Here is a 19,701-nt window from a genome sequence, read left to right on the forward strand (position 1 = left end):
ATTATAATCACCTTCCTGGTATCATTTACATTGCTATATGGGTCTAAAACAGTTTTTCCAATTAGAGATGATATTTTCCCCAGTGTTGCTTAAAGCAAGACACGTATTCAAGCTTCTAAAGAGCTGAACCGATTATTAACCTGTTTGGTTTGACATGGACTGAAGTACAACATGGTCAAGAAGAAGAACATGGTCTCTTTTTAAAAAGTCAAACTGTCAGTCACATCCTAGATGACAACTTTTGACTTTCTGGGTTAGTATGATCCTTTGACAGAAGGGCGGAAGTCTCAAAAATACTAATTTCCAGTCAGTTTTGTGAAAAGATCTGTGGAGGAAAAAAACCATATGACACGTGTTCACAAGATGTGTTGCCCTTGCAACTAGGTGCTCAAAATGATGAAATCCCATCAGATTCCAGCTGATGTTCAATTTATTAATTCCTCCTAGGTCTGTAAGTTTTGTCCCCAGGATTTTGTGTCCAATGTTTGCTTGGTGTACCAGTAGTAGGAGACTGGCTCTGCTGCGGCATCTCAGTGATGCTTCAGTGTTCAAAACCTGGAGCTCCTACTGAGTGGAAGAAATTTGGTCCATAGGGTGGGAAATACAAGTATTTTGTATGTGATATGAGGCACAGAGTTTGCATATAGTATTTTAGCAACCTCTTGAATGACCAACTTATTTTAAACTGCCTCCAAATATTTGTGTCATGCCAAAGGGAGTGTTTTGCATTGCTTTTTTTTCTTTCTTCCCAGGAAGCTTACGTGATGGCTAGTGTTGACAATCCTCATGTGTGCCGCTTGTTGGGAATCTGCCTCACTTCTACTGTCCAGCTCATCACACAGCTGATGCCTTACGGCTGCCTCCTTGATTACATCCGAGAGCACAAGGACAACATCGGCTCCCAGTACCTTCTCAACTGGTGTGTGCAGATTGCAAAGGTGAGCGGACCAGCACACCTCCAGATCAGCTAAAACTCACACTCTAACATGGAGATCTGGCAGCGTGTAATGTATTTATTTACTTACCTGTCTCTGTAAATCTTTCTATTCACCACATGGTTCCTAGATACCTTATATGTGACAGTAAATGGTTACTTTGTCTTAAACAATTTACCATTTTCAAGCTGCTGAGCAAACCTTAACTATTCTTCAAAATGCTCCTAGACAGCGTAATATTATCACCAAGACATTTATGTCCAAACCAAACACCCAGTAATGAAATGATAATGTGATGCAATGAAGCTGTGGCAGGGAGGGGAATAGAATTTGGCAATTCTCATACCAAAGTGCTGCTTCCATCTTTGGGCTGTGCCACGGGGCAAACAGTGATGTTGAATACACCTTCTTGTGTGCCTCAGAGAATTTCAGGCTGAAATCTCTGAGGACTAGGGATTGAAACTGCTGATTAATAAATACCAGCTCCATTCTAGCTCAGGCTCGCTGTGACTGAAAGACATTCAGGCACCTCAGGGCTGTTCTGTAATTTATATGCACTGAGTTGGTGCCTGTAATCTAATTGCAATGGCCATAGTGCCAAATAAAAGACTCGTTATCACACCTGGAACTGTTTGCCAAAGAGAAGAGCAGCAAAGTAAGCTGAAATACAGCCTCTAGCCTTTAGCAGCAATATGTTGTGTTTGGAAGGTGGTTAGCCATTTGCAAGCGTGAAAGAATGGAGCAAAACTAGCAAAAAAAATAGCTGCAGTTTGTTGGAGATTCGATGTATGAGATGGCAGTATCCACAAAGCTCAGCTGCTTTAATGCTGCTTATTTCGGGAATGCCAGTCTGCAAATTAACCACGCACTTAGAGCCTTATCAGTCCCTTGAGACCTTGTATACATCCCAGGCTCGCCCGGCCATGGTTTGCTTTCAGGAAACATGCTGAGGACCTCAGAAATGTATACACCAAAAGCATACAGAGCACATTTTTCATCTCAGTGTGTGTACTTTTTTACAGGGCTCTCCACAGCAAGTGAATTTTAATTTATGTGTCCACCCAGGATGTGAACTGCCTTTTTCTGATTCTTTTGCTCTCTTGTTTAAAATCAGTTCCTGCTCTGTCCTGGTTTCAGTCCTTTTGGAGGATGAGCTGGAGGCCACATTTCCCTCCTCCTCCTCCTCCCCCTCCTTGTTAATTTTTAAGGTGGCAAAATTGATCCTTGGGGCATCACTTGCCCGAAAGGTTGCCATTCACAATTGTTAGCTTCTGTTTGATTTTTTTGGTGTCGGTTCAACACTTGCCCGTAGCAACCTCTACCCTCTCCAGCGATGCCTGACCTTCAACGCACTTCTTTGTGCTGCTCCACACTGAAGTTCTCCTCAAAGTCCTCGTAAATCACGCATACGGCTTTTTCCCACCAATGTGTCTGGTGTTACTACTCTGATAAAGTCATGCCAGATTTTTGGACATTCTCTGACTCTTTAAAAATGTACTTTTGGAGGGGGGGGGAAAGTTGAAACAAATATTTTTATGTCTGGTAACTAACCAGCAGGAGGCACGTTCCCTAGGAAGCTTATTTTTGTTTCTGTTTTCACAGCTTTGAATTAAAGTTTTCTTTGCATCTATAAACATTATCTTTCTCTGAGGTATGGAGTCCTGTCTTTCAGACAAGATGTTATGACAGAGCATAGACTCTCCACATGCAGAAACACTATGAAGTAATTCTTTGAACACGTTGGTCTCACACTTAATGATGAAAAATATCTTAAATCCCAGGCCTGTACACAATTACAGATCTGCTGAACTTTCTAGATGAGCAGTTCAACGTCTTCGGTATACGGTCATGCATGTGCACAAGTCTTTTAGCCACCAGCATCTTAAACAGCTTAGTGTGAAACTGATATTCTGCCTTTCAGCAGCTTTGTGTCTTAATAAGTCTCTGCAGTAAGACACGTTTAGCTGGAAATTTTTTGTCCTGTTGGGGCTAGATTAAGTGATTTTTTTTTTTTAAGATAGTCTGCTTTCTGTCAGCAGCTCAAGATTTTTTGTTTCAAGAGCTCTGCTCACTAAAGATGTATTTGTGCAATTAAATGCACGCTCGTAGTGGCATTGCGCCAGTTTGTTTGGGTGGTTTGTTTTGGCAACATTAGCAGCGCATGGGTGAAGTTCTGCGGAGGGACTTGGGTGGAGGATTCGATGGTGGTCCAGGTTAGCAGTGGGCTTAGGAAGGGAGTGGAGGCTGGAAGGGAATTATTCCCTCCAGTGCTCTGTCATCACATCAGCATGATCATTTTGGTGTTAACTTTGTAGGTTAGAAGTACTTTTTTATTAATTCTCTCTTCATAAAAATACAAGTGTGTAAACTGCTGCCAGCAGAAGCCTATCGACTGGGAATAATTGTGGTTTTTAGAAAGGATCTTGCAGGAAACTTAAAAATCATGAACTTTTTGATTCCATACACCAAGAGATTGGAGTTGAGGGAAAGGGGAATAATCTCTGTGGTCAGAAATGCAGCTGTTAGATTCATACCTTAAAAGTCAAACTGGCACAATTAGTAGTATTCTTCCTCTTCATATGCCTCACGAGACGCAGTTGTACCAAAAAAGCACATATGCTATGGCAAACCCAGTCTAATCATGGGAGGCAGTGAAACTGGAAGAACTTGCCTTTTCAAAGAGGTCTGGAAAATAGATGCAACTCTGACCTCAGCCATAAAATGAATTTTTTTAATTTTATTTCCTTTTCTCACCTTTGTGGTGGGATGCCTCATTGTTAGCAGGGAGAAGGCAGAGTACACTGTAACGAGATGCAGAATTGACAACTTTGAATGATTAATTTATTTTTGCTTGGACTCTTCTCCCAGGCCATTAGTGTCTACATACTCCCTGTAGGGTTAGCCTGTGTGTGCATGGAAGGTGATAGTTAAATTCTGCACTGTGCTCTCCTGAAGTCACTGGGGTTGCACAAATGCAGCTGAAAGAAGGGTTTACCCCCTTATTTTCAAGTCCTATCCCAATTTTATATTTCTTGAACTAAATCCTAAAGGAACTGCATCCCCTGCTATACCTGCTACTGTCCCTTTTTTCTCCATGGCTCCACTGGCACATGGACCCACAATAAGTTTCCTGGAGGGTAATAGTTACTTCTCCTTGTAACTGTGCAAGCGCACATCCTCACCCTGCAATAACCATCATGTAAATTGAAACAGCAGACCTTTTTCTGAAGGGGCAATAAGTTGCCACGAGTTTATGGTGGTGTGCATACAGTTACCACAGAGTGGCTGACATTTGGTAACTTGTTTGCGCATCCAAGCTCAGAGTGTGTGATGCCTACCCATGGTCTCTCGTATTGCAGGGAATGAACTACTTGGAGGAACGTCGCCTGGTGCACCGTGACCTTGCTGCCAGGAACGTCCTTGTTAAGACTCCTCAACACGTGAAAATCACGGACTTTGGGCTGGCAAAGCTGCTCGGCGCTGATGAGAAGGAGTATCACGCTGAGGGAGGCAAGGTAAAGCACATCAGCAAAATGAACCGCTGCGCATTTGTCGGTGTTTGTGCTTGCGCACAAGCTTTAAACACAGGGCAAAAAAAGAGAGTGGGGTTTTCAAAGCGCTCAGCTGCCATCTCAGCATGCTGCCTTTGAAGCCTGTGGGAGTCCTCTGAAATCAGCCAAAGCAGCATCAGGCCAGTGGGACTGTAGTGGGAGCGGAGGTAGCAGAGCAGCAAATGCTTTTGAAATTCCCACCCAGAATGTCTGGGAAAAAGCAACATTATTAAAAAAAACATAACAAAAAAAAAGCATGGCTGAATTCATCAGTGTAGCCAACACCAATAACACTGTGCCATTTATGAAGAAAAAGGCAATGCTGTATATTTATAGCAGAAGAAAGACCTGTCAGACTTGGTTCAACACGCCTTTGTGTTGTACTACGTGCTGGTGGAGGGAATGTGTCCTGCTGAGAAATTAAAATGAAGCTGCTTGCAAATATTGCGGAGACCATAAATGGAAACCATATGAGCGCAGACCAGTTTTTGTCATATAGCCTGAGATTGCATTTGTGTCCTGTTATGATAGGAGGTTAAAAAAATAGTAATTTGACTGTTAAAAATTTTGTAATACTAATTTGTAAGAGATATTTCTAATATGCCTAATATTTCACAAGTTCCCAGGTTCAACATAATAAATGAAAATAATAAAGGACTCAAAAGTTGCCTGCTCTACCACTCTGATAGTTGTGGTGTTTCTTGGTTGTTTTTTTCCCTTCTACAACCAAACTACTGATTTAAACACCACCTGGTGGTAAATACTGCTGATAAATTTTGGTTCAGCCTCTTAAGGCTTATTTGTGAATTTTCCTAGGTTCCTATTAAATGGATGGCCTTGGAGTCAATTTTACACCGGATTTACACTCATCAAAGTGATGTCTGGAGTTATGGTGAGTCTAAACCTAGTTATAATTATTGCAAGTGGGTTGGAAAATTGCAGGATTTGCTAGTGACTCTACACAGAGCTTTCTTCTTCCTATTATGAGAAGACTGAGAGATTTAACAAACAATGGGCCCAAATCACCTATTCAGTGAAGCAAAATTCCCATGAAATTTCATGCTAGTGAGGTATAAGATGTTTTGCAGAATATGCTTTCAGATGATCAGCCCTCCCTGAAAGGGACTGCAGGTCGGAGACTCTGCTCCATTTGCTGAAGTTCTGCTGACACTTTTCTTCAGCAGCTTTATGTGAAATATAACTGAGCTGACAATAAAGCCACATAACTAGAGGGAAGACTTAAAACCATTGGCCATGCTGTCAGTCAGTGTCTATCAGTGCAACTGCTGTGGCCTAAAATGTTTGTGCTGTCCTGGTATTGCGAGGACAACACTGAAAGGGAAGCAAAGTGGGAAGCAATTCTCCTCCTTAGAGAATTCATTTTATATTTGGTATAGTTCGTAAGCCAAGTTGAAAGAAAGAGAAGCAGAAATGTAACTTTTCAGAGCAACTTATTCCAAAATTTCCACTCCATGAGCTCTTGTATTCCTGGAAAATATTTAATGCAGATGGTCAGATCCTGTGTCCTTTTAGAAAAAGTACAGCCTCTGGTCCTCTTAATCCGTTCACGTATCTTGGCATCCAAAATCTTGTTTTGTATCCTAAGCTACCAGACAATCACAACAGCTACATCACAAGAGTACGTGGTTGTCAGTAAATGACACTGAGGCAGCTGGTTTACACATCTTTTAAAGACTGCTCTTGCTTGTCTCCAAAGAGATTGTTTTGAAATAAAAATACAACTTCCATTTTTGAAACCACTTGCTGGGTTGGAGTCGGGAGGCGGTAACCTGCATTTCCTTTCTATGGGGCTGGGAAGTTTGTGGGATGTTGAACACTGAGCTACTAGTAGCTGAGGTTAAAAAAAAAACAAAACCAAAAAAACCCGAAACCTGAAATTATTTCAACCTGTTTTACTAATTTGTCTCTCTTCAAAATCATGGCAGAAAATGCTTTTCCTGGGTGGGGCTCTGGCAATGCAGTGCCTGTGGGAAAGCCCTCTCTACTCACGACCTCTCTGCGCCCAGGCCAAGCACCCCGGCTCCTGGAAAAGCCTCTCTCACGATCTTCCCTTCCCACCCTGCAGGTGTGACAGTTTGGGAGCTGATGACATTTGGGTCCAAGCCATACGATGGGATCCCTGCCAGTGAAATCTCCTCTGTTTTGGAGAAGGGCGAGCGTTTGCCCCAGCCCCCCATCTGTACCATTGATGTGTACATGATCATGGTCAAATGTGAGTTCACATTTGGGGTTGTGGGTGCTTAACCTAAGTCAAATAAGTAGCACAAGTGCCTTCATTATGTCGCATTTGTATACGCTGTGTTCTTGGTGATCGCACAGAAATAGGGTTATGTGAAAAGAGTGGTGACACCAGAGCATGTTCCCATCCCTTGAGCTTTGACTAGGGGCACAGGATATGGTTTCGTTAGTCGCTAATTCAGCCAACTAATGTTTTTTCACCATTCACACCACTGGCTGATATTGTCAATTATTTTAAACTGATACTGTCAGGCAGTATAAATCAGCATAACACTACCCACTTTACCTGATCCTCTGGTTTTGTGTGTCTAGAAAATAAAATTAACACTGCCTTTCCTCCAGGCTCCCCCTTAGTTCAGTAATATGCCTCCCCCAGCAATCACACACACGGATTATGTGCTCCTTTTACTAAAGGAGTGCTGTAAGCACAGGCACCACTGTAATGGCAGATGCAATGAGGATCTGGAGTTCCTCATCCCATTTCTTCCTCAATTTTGGATGGCTCCTTTTCGGCACATGGCTGTTGCTGTAAAGTAGCACAGGAGCTGGGGGTCACTGAAGCACTTTTTGGTCATTGTTAGGGCACATCAAAGAGCTTGTGAACCCCAAACCCCTTTTCCATCTATATCAGCTGCTAAAATGTCAGATTATTACCTGGCTTCCCGTGCATCCCTAGACCATGACTGCCGCATCCCTGCTCGCTACCAGTAGTGTCTGTGAGGATGCTGATAAAAAGCCCACTAGGTGGCATTTAAGACCTTCTCACTGGAGCAAAATGTACCCGTTCCTGAAACAGGAGCCGTGCTACCATGAACACCCTGTAGTGCAGCGCTTTTGGGGAGTCCTGCAGTGCCCCAGCGTTGCTTTGTCAGGAGAGGCACCGCACAGGGAAAGCCTGATCCTGTGCTCACCAAAGCGAGCAGGAACCAGATCCAGATGTGTGCACCTAGCCTGGGAGGTGCCCAGACCCAAAAGCAGTGTCCTGGAAGCTCCTCCGCGGTGATGCTGAACCCTACTGACACCTCAGTCCTGCCAACATCTCTGCTTGCAGCAGTCATGTCCCAGGTCTTTAAAAGCTCTGCACTAGACCACGTCCTCAGGGGCTGAGCCTTCACAAAGCTCAGAGGCTCCAACCATTGCCCTTCCTTTGGGTCAGGCCAGATGTAGAAAGCAGGCATTTTTCCAGGCACCTAATCAGGTATCTGTTGCTTTTAAAACATGACTAGTGGAGTCTCCGCATCCCCTTTCATCCCGTTACACTGAATTTAAATGCAAGAACATGAGAATCTGGGCTTTGAACCTTCCTTCTACCACAGGACTCGGTTGCACATCTTTCACCGCTCTGATCACCCTGTGTTTGCAGGCTATAGCACAGACCCTGTTGAAGCCGTGCCATTTTGTCTAAAGGAATTCAGGATTCCTAGTCATCTCTTTTATAAGCAGAGAGTATAAACTGCAATGTTCAAAGTTATTGCACAGCAATTTTTATTTTTTTTATTTAAGAAGCAGTATTTAAACATATGCAACTCAGAGATAAATTCAGAAATAGTAGATGGTACCTCTGCAACAGCAGCGAACTCCCAAATGCTCCACTCTGTCTAAAAGCAAAAAGGATTTCTTCTTGAATTAGCAGGGAATCATACTTCTAGCATGGTAAAAAGTCACTGGCAATGATGAGATTTTGTCTAATGCAGGTTTCAGATGTCATATTATCACTTAATTTCTCCATTACTATAGATAGGCTGCTTCTTATGAGTTCAGCCAGACACGCTAAGCTTGACCTTTATTATTTTTAATGTTAAACACAAGAGTCTCTACATCAGCTCATCTGTTAGTTGATAACAGAAAGCGTGGGTTTCCTAAGTAATCTCACATGTTAAACCACCAGTATCTATATTCAAAATCTATTCTAGTATTGATCCACACTAAACTATAGGACTTGTTTTTGTTAAAGTCCGTTTACTAATTAAATACAGCTTAGATATGGTTAATCTTTCAAAATGTCCCCAGCAAGGATGTTTTGAATTTTAGAAGACATCTGGTACAGCGGGTAGCTTCTGCTTTAGGCTTTCCAGGATTTCACGAAGCAGTGCAGTGAGGACTAGACGGTCAAATGACCGTGTGCCTGCTGAAGTTAGTTTGCTTCCCCTCCTTCAGGAACTTCTTCAGAGCAGCCTAATTCGGACCTGATCCAGGCTGGCCACCCATTTGGTATCCTGAGGACTGGTATCGCTCAGGTGCAACCTGCCTGCCCAAGCGGAGATAGGCCAGCAGGAGAGGAGACAGGCTCAGCCTGGAGCTTTTCCAACATGGGGTTTTATTACCTCCTTCATTCTTCCCCAGACTGCCAAGATGTGCATTTTAAATGCTGAAATTCACAGCAGTGGCTGGTGAAGTAACTTTTTATGGTGGTCCTTTACAGGGACCTTAACAGCACGCATGGTGCTGTTCTTTTCACTGTTACATTTTATTTTACGCTCTGTGTTTGATCACCAGAAGAACTTTATTTGTGCTGTTCTTTCCCTGTCGTCCCTCCAGGCTGGATGATTGATGCAGACAGCCGTCCCAAGTTTCGTGAACTGATAGCGGAGTTCTCAAAAATGGCCCGTGACCCCCCACGCTATCTCGTTATACAGGTACTAAACCCAATGGTAGGAAGATGTCTGATGGGCATTTAATATGAGGCCCAAAATGATTAGTAATGCATATGAAAACATATAATATCGATAATTTAAGGCCAGATTTACTGTTGCTTTCCAGGTCTTAACACATTCAGCTAGAACCACAAACAGAATTTCAAGACCAGTCACTGTTCTCGTAGTACTGGTCCCAGTCTAGGACCAGTAACAGCCTATACTGCAGTCCTGAGAGGAGAACAGAGTTTGATCCTCTTCAAAACGCAGATACTTTACAGCAGCATAGACAGAGATTGCAGGCCCAAATTCCCCTAAACTCTAAGTAAATTTGGTTAAACACATAGATCAAGATTATACATCTTGGACCTCTCACTAAATTACTTTGTCTCTCAGAGAAGGGGATAATGAGAGCTTGAAGGGAGTCTGCGAGTCCTCTCTCACACCAACTTGTCTCACAGGGAGACGATAGGATGCACCTGCCCAGCCCTACGGACTCCAAGTTTTATCGCACCCTGATGGAGGAGGAGGACATGGAAGATATAGTGGACGCGGATGAGTATCTCGTGCCACACCAGGGCTTCTTCAACAGCCCCTCAACCTCCCGCACTCCTCTCTTGAGTTCATTGGTATGAAACTTTTCCTCTGTAGAAACATGACAAGCAATTTTAATAGTGAACTGCTTCTCATGATGTCTGTATTTTCTTTCTCTCTCTCTTTTTTAAAAGAGTGCTACTAGCAACAATTCTGCTACAACCTGCATTGACAGAAACGGGGTAAGTGGGATGACCTTTAAAAAAGGAGCAACTTCTCCTATATGGATCAACTTCTACAGAACAGTCCCTTTAATATTGGTTTTGTCTGCTTCAAACCTAGCAGGGGCACCCTGTGAGGGAAGACAGCTTTGTCCAGAGGTATAGCTCAGACCCAACAGGCACTTTCTTGGAGGACAGCATAGACGACGGCTTCCTGCCAGCCCCGGGTGAGTACCTCTCCCATGTTTACATCCCACGACCACTCATTCACAAGCCATTTGGTTGTGAATATAATCGTTGTCCTTCCTTTTCTGTAGAAAGGAAGCAATCCAAATGCTTCCTACCTTTTTTTGCTCGGTAAACAGGAGTGAAAACGTGTACACGTATCCTTTTCCTAGACTTTATCTGGCTGCTCTAGTCATTTCTCATTGCGGTTCCTTCAGAAGCCAGGTTCCTCATGTTTGCCATGCGTGCCATCTGGCCAGGGAGTTTGTGTGCGTGGTTATATGTTTAAAGCTTTCTACTTGGGAAAATATCCTCTAAAAACCGGGTTTCACCCCTTAAACCATTTCAGCAATATAAACAGCTTTCTGGCAGTTTCACTGCTTTCAGATGTTGATACACAGAAGGCAGCTCACGGTTTCACATGGACTTAACAGCACAGGCGGTCAGAGAGCGAGCCAGCGAGCACCGAGGGAGCTGGTGCTGGGTTATGCAGTCATGATGCTTTGTGCCCTTAAAAAATCCCAACCAACCCTTCCAAGAATACGCCACAGCTAACAAGGGTGAAAGACCCTGCAAGGGATGGCATTGAAGTTAAACGTGGTGTCTCTGTTACTGCCAGTCCTGTATTTTCTAGGTGTTTTCCTCATCTCTAAACATTTTTCTAGGGAAACAGCTTCTGGCAGCTAAGCTCCGAGACTGTGATTTCAGAACAGTATCTGGGACGTAGCCACCCACGCGTCACTAAAATCAGCAGTAGCTATCTCGCTGTCTTGTGGTCCAAGCCATCTTTCTGCTGCTTTGCAAACTGAATTCCTGAAGGTGAACTTCAGGGCAGTGCATTTGGTGCCACGGCATGGCAGTCCCTGCCTTTGGCTCTCTTCCACTCCGGGAAGTTCAGTGAGATGCTGTGTGCAAAGAGCAAGTGGCAGCTGGGTTGAAACTACACCTCAAGTGACACAAATGGCTGCATTAGTTACATGCCTTCATTTTCATTCCTTCTAATTTTTATTTTCTTTTTATTCCAGAGTACGTCAACCAGTTGGTGCCCAAGAAAGTATCTGCCTCAGCAGTCCAGAATCCGATCTACAACTTCTCTCTCACAGCAAACTCAAAGGTCCCCACGGACTCCAGCTACCAGAATTCACACAGCACAGCTGTGGATAACCCTGAGTATCTCAACACCAACCAGTCTCCACTGGCCAAGACAGTCTTCGAGAGCTCTCCTTACTGGATCCAGGCGGGCAACCACCAAATAAATCTGGACAATCCTGACTACCAGCAGGACTTCTTACCGAAGGAAACCAAACCTAATGGTCTCTTGAAAGTTCCCGCGGCAGAAAACCCGGAGTACTTGAAGGTAGCAGCACCAAAAAGTGAATACATTGAAGCCTCAGCATGACCATAGAGAATTTCTTCTTGCAGCGAGGCAAGCCAGACTCTCAGTGAACTACCTGGCTGCTGCAAGAACAGACTCTTGCTCAGAGCAAACAGCAACCGCAATGCATCAATAAGCACACCTGTCTTTTTCAGCATGGGGGCTGAAACTGCAAAGCCTATCTGATGGTAGTTTGGGTCTTTTCTTGCCCATTTCCACATAATAACTGAGGCCCATAGCCTGCACTCAGATGCATGTTGGGATGAAGCGGGGTCTTCCTGGACAGAAGAAATACGGATGCATTCCTTTCATTTTCAAATGGTAGCATGGTAAGAAGCCACTCTGGGATGAACTTGAGAGCTGTACAATGTGTACAGTCAAATTCCTTTCTACAGTCTGTATTTTTATAAATGTTTCTAACAGAATTTTTGGATCTTTTACAAGATCAGACGCTTGTACTGCTGGTCTGCTATGTGGTGCTCAGATCACCAGCAGGAAAAAAAAAATAAATGTTACTAAATAGTTTTCCAAAACTCCTGGAACAGAAACAGTTATTCCAAACCACCGGATTTTTATAAATTGGCTCCATATACTGCCTCTTGGCACGAAGAGGATAAGTGCATCTGGGGGACGTATGGGAGATTCTGCCCAGGGCAGTATGGCGTGGATCGCTCCAGGGAAAACTAGCACAAGGAGCAAAACAGCACAGCACAGCACATCACCTACTGACCACTATTGCTAAAAACTGACAGGAGGAGCTCACCTCTAAGTTGACTGTACATGGTTATAAAGTGCTCGCTAGTCTGTTTTCTGATGGTCAAACGCAAGACATTTTTTTTCTGATCCCTTATGCAGCTGTCAAGTTGTCAAAATGCCTTTCTTCAACAAAACTGTTAAAGATGTTGCCGTAACTGAAAAATGAAGTGTCAATAATGTTTAACAGACTTTAATTAAATGTCAAGGAAGTGCAAATGGTGGCAAATTGGAGCATTCACGAGACAGACTGGAAGAACTATACTAAATTAAACTTGACTAGGGCAAGAAACACAGGTAGCTCTAGCCAAGCAATTTCATTTCCCTTCTTAAAGGGCCTCAGAGCAGAAATCATTTCCCCTTATACATTTGGCAAAGAAAAGGGATATATCAGTGTTACACTTTAGTCGCTTCATGGCAGAGTACTGCCAGTTGCTGTACCAAGCTGGGGCAGAGGCTGGAGCTAGTTGCCTGTCCCTTTGGAGTTACATATCCTGGCAATGCAGGAGGGGCAGTGAGAGTGAATTAAGGAAAGGAAGAATAATCTGGAGTGATGGAAAATATTATCTCCTTCTTCTGAGACACAGGGCTGCCTACTGCTTCTTTAAAATACCCAGCATCATCTTCTGTTGTTAGTGTGGAATAGGCAGGCGAGGCAAGACCAAGATTTTAGCTTGATAGTATAAATCAATCATAGCAACAAAAGCAGCTATTCTTTCTAGGGGCCCATGATACAGAACTTCACATTCTTCCATCATTAACATTTCTTATGAATGTAGGAGGAGTAAAGTGCCTAAAGTGTGAATTTAGTCAGTAATTTAGATGCATCCCCCCAGCAGCTTGGCAGTGCTATTTTAATCAAACCACTAGATCAGAAAGCAAATGTGCATTTGGTGATTTTGGTACAAAGGTCCTTAACTAGTTGAACATTGGCAACTTGCTTAAGGGTAGCATAAGCAGCTGAGTTGCAGAGGATCTGTTGTCTATATTAAGTAGCAAGAAATAGTCAAATTTATGCTGCCACTGTGTTTTGAATATGTCAGTATGTGTTTCAGTTTAAGTATTGCATCTGGAGTCCAGGATCAGGCAGCAAATCCTCAGAACAGATTTATTGAGGAATGAAGGAGAAAAACGGTCATGTGAAATAACCCCTTTTATAAGTAACACAGTGTAAAATGCATTAGCAGCTTGTGTGTGTGTGCAGTAGCTCATTGGCCACGCTGCCAGTCTAGGGTAAAGAAGTATATTGGGTCAAAATCCAAAGACTGTCCTGTTTGGTACATGTGTGTCACCGTGACCAAGTCCCAGGTACAGCGGTATGGAGGATGCAATGTTTGACTTTGATTATTACTGGCTTGTATTTAAAACGCTAACCAAAATTCAGTTCCCACGTCCAATTAGTGGCAGATTTCTCCTTGCATTCCTGAGAGCAGAGCTGTTGAGTAGCTCTCACAAGCGTGCAACATGTACGCACAGGCAGCGCTGCTTTTCTCCACCCACTGCCCCAGGAGGAATGTACATAAAACCAAAAAAAGATCTTAACAGAAATCACAGATAATTTTCAATTTGCTAAATCTGTTATGTCTTCAAGCAGAACACTAAAAAAATCACATAGTGCATGTTCTCCTGCAGAATCTTTCCAAAGCTATAGCACAAAGGAATTTATTGATATTTTATTTTAATCTGTTAGCTAAAACAAGAAAGCCACTAAGAAGTAGCAATATATATCACCAGCATTATGTAGCATGAAAATTATTTAGAGTTTAATATGATTGCCCTTTTCAAACAATTCAGGAGGGATTCAGTAGCGACTTATTGCTAGAAACAAGGAGTTTCATCTAAAAATTAAGCAATGGAAGTTTGAAAGAGCATCGCTTTTTAAATGTATTGTTTTTGATGAGAAAAGTAGGAAAGAGGATGTAGGACCACAGACTCTGAATACAAATGCACAGATTCCAGATTGGTGGGATCAGCTATATTGTAAAGTAGTTCTGGTAAATAGTCATCCTGTAAGCTGTGATTTGTAAATCGGCAACTCATTAATGATTCAAAAGCCAGCAACAAATAAAAACTGGGCAGTGTGCTGTAGTCTGTGGGCAGTGCCTGCAGGGGCAGATACAGCGGTGCTGGGAGCAGATGGGACCGCGCAGCTGCGTGGCTGTTTGCTGGAGGCACGGGTGCTACGCAAGGTGATGCTCATAGGGTAACAGGCATTAGCAATGTACTAAATGATTTCCACTGAGATGAAAAAAAAAAATCAATAAGCAGCTGAAATGGTCTGGGTTTCCCACTGCAGCTCACTGACCATTTAATAGCAAGGAGCCCCCTGCAGATCATAGGTGCTCATAAAGGCAAACACAGTTAGGCAGCATAAATCAGCATCCAAAAATAACTTGAAAGTTCTGCCATTGTGTCTTGGGAGGTGTGGGTAGAAAATGCTGATTTTTAAAACGCAACTAAATGGGGAAATGTATCAGGCCACAGCCACTTCTAAAAGCTAACAAGAAACTTGAAAATTCCCTTTTTACTGTATTTCTCATGGAAGGCAAAATAAAACCACTCACAGGTTAGTGCTTAGCGTCTCTTAATCATAAAGCAGCAGTTAATATGGAACTGCTTTTGCAATAATAATTTAAGACTTTTAATAACTGCTAAGTATATGAAAATGTAAGTTAAGTCAAGAGTCTTCATCTTACTTTGATGTTTTCCAGTGATCTCTGTACAGTGTCAGCGCACTTGACTTCATTTGGGCCTTGGGTTGTTTTCTTCTGCTGGAAAGGGAGTTGGCTTGGGAAATTTCTTTCATGTTGCAATTGGTCTTGTTGGGTAAATTCATCCGAGAGGCCGGGGGGCTTGCTTTTGTTTCCAGCTGGCAGGCAACAATACAGTGAGTTTTCTAGAGAGAGCAGTTGGAACTAGATGGTGGTTTCTGGGATGCCTCAAGGTGATGCCCTGTCCCACCAGCATCATCGTCAGATGGCCACCTGAAGCCCCGGCATTAGAAAATATAGTCCTGTGGTTTATTTGAAAGTAAGGGGCTTGGGTAGGTTGAGTAATGCCAGGGAAGGAATGCCAGCCGGCCAATCCATACCCGAGACAGCTGCCAAATTTGCCCAGGGACATCACTGAGGCTGTTGACTGTTCCGGCAGGTACGGGTGGGAGTAGACACACATGGCTCCTGTCCCTGCTACTGGCTTGAAGTGAAGCCCTCTTGCAGAGATTGCTTGTGCGAAAACCAATGTACGTGGCATTCGTGCTATGGGGTGAATCTCTTCCCTGGGAGACGCAGTTAGGGCTACAACACTGTCACAGGACCCCAGACAGCTTAAAGAGGTCCCATCACAAAGTGCCTGGGGTGTCGTCGGTCTGTCTGGGGGTGCTCCAGGGTGCCAAGGAGAAACTTTGCATTTCCAGACAAGCGCTCATTTTTCAGATTCAGAGTTCAACGTCTTCTGTTAGTACGACTGCTGCCTCTCCAAATGAGCAGTTATGGTACTCTGGCTTTTGTTTCCCCCCATGTTTCTCTGTGAGAAAACATCTGAATCAGGACAAAGTATGAAAATGTACCTGTGTCCTCCTTCCTGATGGAGACCATATACTCATGAAATGTCAAACTGTGTATAACACTTAGCAAGAATGGTTTATAATGTTTTATCACCACTGGTTCAAATTTTTATATTGGGATCCCATTTTCTAGCTTTCTTTTTGTAAGTGTTATCTCTTTGTTCTGACATACAACTTTTAAGGAGCCTTTTTGAAATAATAAAAAAAAAAAAAAAATTTATACAAAAGAAAAACACGACACCTTCAAGTAGCTTGTCAAATGGGCTGCATTAGGACCAAAGATGTAACGTCTTGTTTTCTTGCTTTAAAGGAATAGGGTATTGATCACCACTTCCACAGCCTCTCATTACAGGGAAAAGCTGAAGATCACCACTCTTCGCTGGGGCTAGGCTAGACCTCCACTGAGCCAAGAGGGCTTGACAGGAGTGTGAGGCCTGTCTATAGAAAACCAAACAAGTATCAGGACCAGGTATCACTTCAGGGCCAGACCTACAACCTCTACTCCATTTCGATTCATTTTCTACTCAACGCAATAGCTAAACAGGGACACAGTCAAGAAAAAAAGAAACAAATACATGAAGTTTTGGCTCAGTATCAGGACAAATACAATGATGTGAAGATGAGACATGATGAGATAACTGCTTTTTATGTGAGGAAGTGTGTAGGCAGGCAGTGAGACTTGAAACCGGTAACACTTTTGGTTATGTATTACTTTAATTATGCGGGGGAGTTGAAATCACAGCGCTTCCATGATAGGCTTTACTTTCTGCCACGTGTCCTGCCTCCATTCAACATTGTGTGTTTTGGCAGATCACCTGTATTACCATGGCCGCATGGACTGAGAACTGCGGGTTGGTCAGAAGTACTGCATGCAACCCCTCCTTCTTTTACAGGGAGAGAAGAGTGCAGCATTAGTAGGCTGGACCACAGTTAGTGGTCAAGCAAACCCTCAGTAGCATCCAAAAAAAGGGTTTCCTGAGGAAAAACTGGTAACTGGAGACCTAGCTGGCAAAAACATGCAGCCAAAAGTCAGCAGCCAAAATGCCTTTGGCCAAGATTCAGGGCTGGTGCTCACCAACTTTGCTCTCATCTTCTTACGTGGTGCAGATGGGGCTGTCTGGATGCACGACAGCGGGGGCCTTGTGGTCTCTTTGTACCTCTCACCTTGAAGTAATGGATTTTTCTGATTAATAAGGTGAAAACCAGCAAACAGACCTGCCGCTAATGACTGGACTGGTTGAAAGTGTTGTTCCTATGTAGCAGATACGGTACATCATTTCCAGGCATGCTGGAATTTACCCAGACCCTTCTCCTTACCTCTCACAAGCTAGCTGGAGAGTGTGCATTTGCAACCACCATCAATGTTATCCTTATATTCTATGAAAGGGAATAAGTAAAGTAGTTGTCTACAATGGTAGGAGGCTTGGCTCACATAGCTAGGTTGCTTTTTAATCCTATGTTCCTAATATCGTTCTCCTTGAAATTAATGGGATGTTTAACTTGATTACACTGAGAGTATAAAACGAGGCTAATGTTGAGTGATTTTTGAAAATCCCTCGCAATAATCAGAGATCCTATGGATCCATTGCCCATTTTAGGCTGCTTTGTATCGATGCAATCAACCAAGTATAAGGTATCATGTGTTGGTTTTAATAAACTGCCAAGCAATATATCCATAGATACAGACGGTACCCTCGCAGCATTGTAAAGTTACTCAACTATGAAAGCACTATTTGTACTATAAGAAACTCTTGACTTTTATATGGTTTAATGGTTTATACTGTTGATCAAAGATTGTTTGTATATTGAGCGATAAAAATGAGGTGTATATTATTCTTTTTAATTGTTTTTAATTTTTGGAGAACTTTTATTGTAATATACTGTTGTATTTGGGGGGAAGAAAAATCAGTGGCTAGCTTGTAGGGTTTGTAGCCAGAGAAGAACTCACATTAAGGGTTCTTTATTGATGGACTTAGATTTTTTTTCTCCTAAAAGTTGTCACCTTGGGGATTTATCCAGAGCTTAGTAAAGCTATTAACAGGACCCTTTCCTCTCTTCAAGACTCTTTGGCTTTCTGCATGCACAGTGCTGGAGTTTCGTAATGTGAGCAGTAATACAGCTAACACTTGTGACCATTGGAAGTGCAATATGAAAGCCCAGGTGCTGCTTATCAGGGCGCTAATAAAAGCTGCTCTTTTGAATTGCATGGCAGGTTCTCACTTCACTTTTATGATAATAGCAGAAGCAGAGTCCAAGCAATCCCACAAAAGCTCATCCATGTGATGTGTGGCATATGAAGCCATACTGCTGACCATTTCTGAATTGCACAGCTATGAGCTGTACAGCAGCAACACAGGACTCCCTCGTAAGGAAAGGCAAAATAAAGTCTTGACCAGAGTCACACTGGTGACTTAAATTGTTGTACTACTACACTAGGCAGAAAGAGAAATTCTGTTCGCTAAGCCACTCAAATGAAGCCCCAGAGTCCCCTGAGTATTGGTGTTTAATTATCCAACTGGTGGAACAAGTAGCAGACAAAGATTAAAGGAATTACAGGGTCCTCAACATAACAGAGCAAAATACACTGGGTTGACAAGACAGTAAAGAAGAGAGGAGCTGGAACTGTCAGTACACATTCAGCCTGGATAAGTCCCTGGTATCACAGTTAGTAAATGAAATAATTTTTGTCTTTATAGATGAACTTTGTACACGGGAAAAAAAGCCACTACAGCACCTTTCTCATTTTATCTTTCCAGCCAGTCCCTTCCAATACGTAGGCTGCATGTCTTACCAGCTCAACCTATTTTATGCAGAAACGACATAGTCTTAATCTTCATATTACTGGTTCTCAGAAATGTCTAATGCGTATTAATGCATGATATTTTTATTTTAATAAAAGTAATTAAAAAAATCTTTGCTGGTTTGTCATGTGATTTCCCCCTCCTTTAGTGATCAGCTGGCTTGGGGAAGCTTCTATGTAAGTTAGTAATGATATTATGAAGAATAATAATAATTAGTATTAATATCGAGAAGGAAAATGAAATATATGTTGTACATCCATACACCTCCTCTGTGAAGATCAGAAAACAACTTAAAATTCAAAAGTCTTTATCAGACAGGAAACTGCTGTTCTCCATATTTCACAAGATAGGATAACAAAGGCAGAGCAATGCCTCTGTACTTACCCCAGAGAGGTGGGGACACTGATGGGGCTAAATCCCACTGTCAAAGCACCAAAAGAGAGGAACTCAAAATGAAGAATGGTGTAGGTATAGAAAAGTGCAAGTATTTGGGAAGGACAAGCATTCAGAAATTACACTGAGCTCAGTGTGGCCAACTCCAAATGAACATAAAAAGTAACAAAGGGTGCAAGAAGAGACGACAGCCAAAGAAACAGCTGCAGTTTAACCCCCTTGTCTGCCTGCACAGGATATGGTAGGTTAAGATAAGATAAAGGAAATTGCTGTTTAAAGATAGGAGAGGAATACAAGTCTCTTCCAAGCCTCACCCTTTGGCGCTCCTCAGCTCGACCCAGGAAAGCAACAAAGCCAGCCTCTAGGGAACTAATCTGAATGCTTGATAATTACATCAGATCATGTAAGAAATTTCCAAGGCAGCCAATAAAAGAGCCAACACACTCTGAGGAGGCC

General features: G+C 42.8%; 1 protein-coding gene across 2 annotated transcripts in view; it reads left to right on the forward strand.

The window, feature by feature from the left end:
* EGFR (epidermal growth factor receptor) overlaps nucleotides 1-18,257 on the forward strand; it is a 166,507-nt gene extending 148,250 nt beyond the window's left edge. Inside the window, exons 20-28 of one of the 2 annotated variants that reach the window (XM_069812074.1) lie at nucleotides 753-938; nucleotides 4,295-4,450; nucleotides 5,303-5,378; nucleotides 6,573-6,719; nucleotides 9,284-9,381; nucleotides 9,840-10,007; nucleotides 10,107-10,154; nucleotides 10,258-10,360; nucleotides 11,384-18,257. In XM_069812074.1, coding sequence (XP_069668175.1) covers nucleotides 753-938; nucleotides 4,295-4,450; nucleotides 5,303-5,378; nucleotides 6,573-6,719; nucleotides 9,284-9,381; nucleotides 9,840-10,007; nucleotides 10,107-10,154; nucleotides 10,258-10,360; nucleotides 11,384-11,757 — 1,356 coding nt within the window. In that variant the 3' untranslated portion in view covers nucleotides 11,758-18,257. Of the gene's footprint in view, nucleotides 1-752; nucleotides 939-4,294; nucleotides 4,451-5,302; nucleotides 5,379-6,572; nucleotides 6,720-9,283; nucleotides 9,382-9,839; nucleotides 10,008-10,106; nucleotides 10,155-10,254; nucleotides 10,361-11,383 lie in introns of both variants that reach the window. The other variant, XM_069812065.1, reaches the window with a different exon arrangement.
* Nucleotides 18,258-19,701: the final 1,444 nt, after the last annotated feature.

This window comes from Haliaeetus albicilla, chromosome 2 (assembly GCF_947461875.1).
Source record: "Haliaeetus albicilla chromosome 2, bHalAlb1.1, whole genome shotgun sequence".
In the NCBI taxonomy this organism is placed as follows: domain Eukaryota; kingdom Metazoa; phylum Chordata; class Aves; order Accipitriformes; family Accipitridae; genus Haliaeetus; species Haliaeetus albicilla.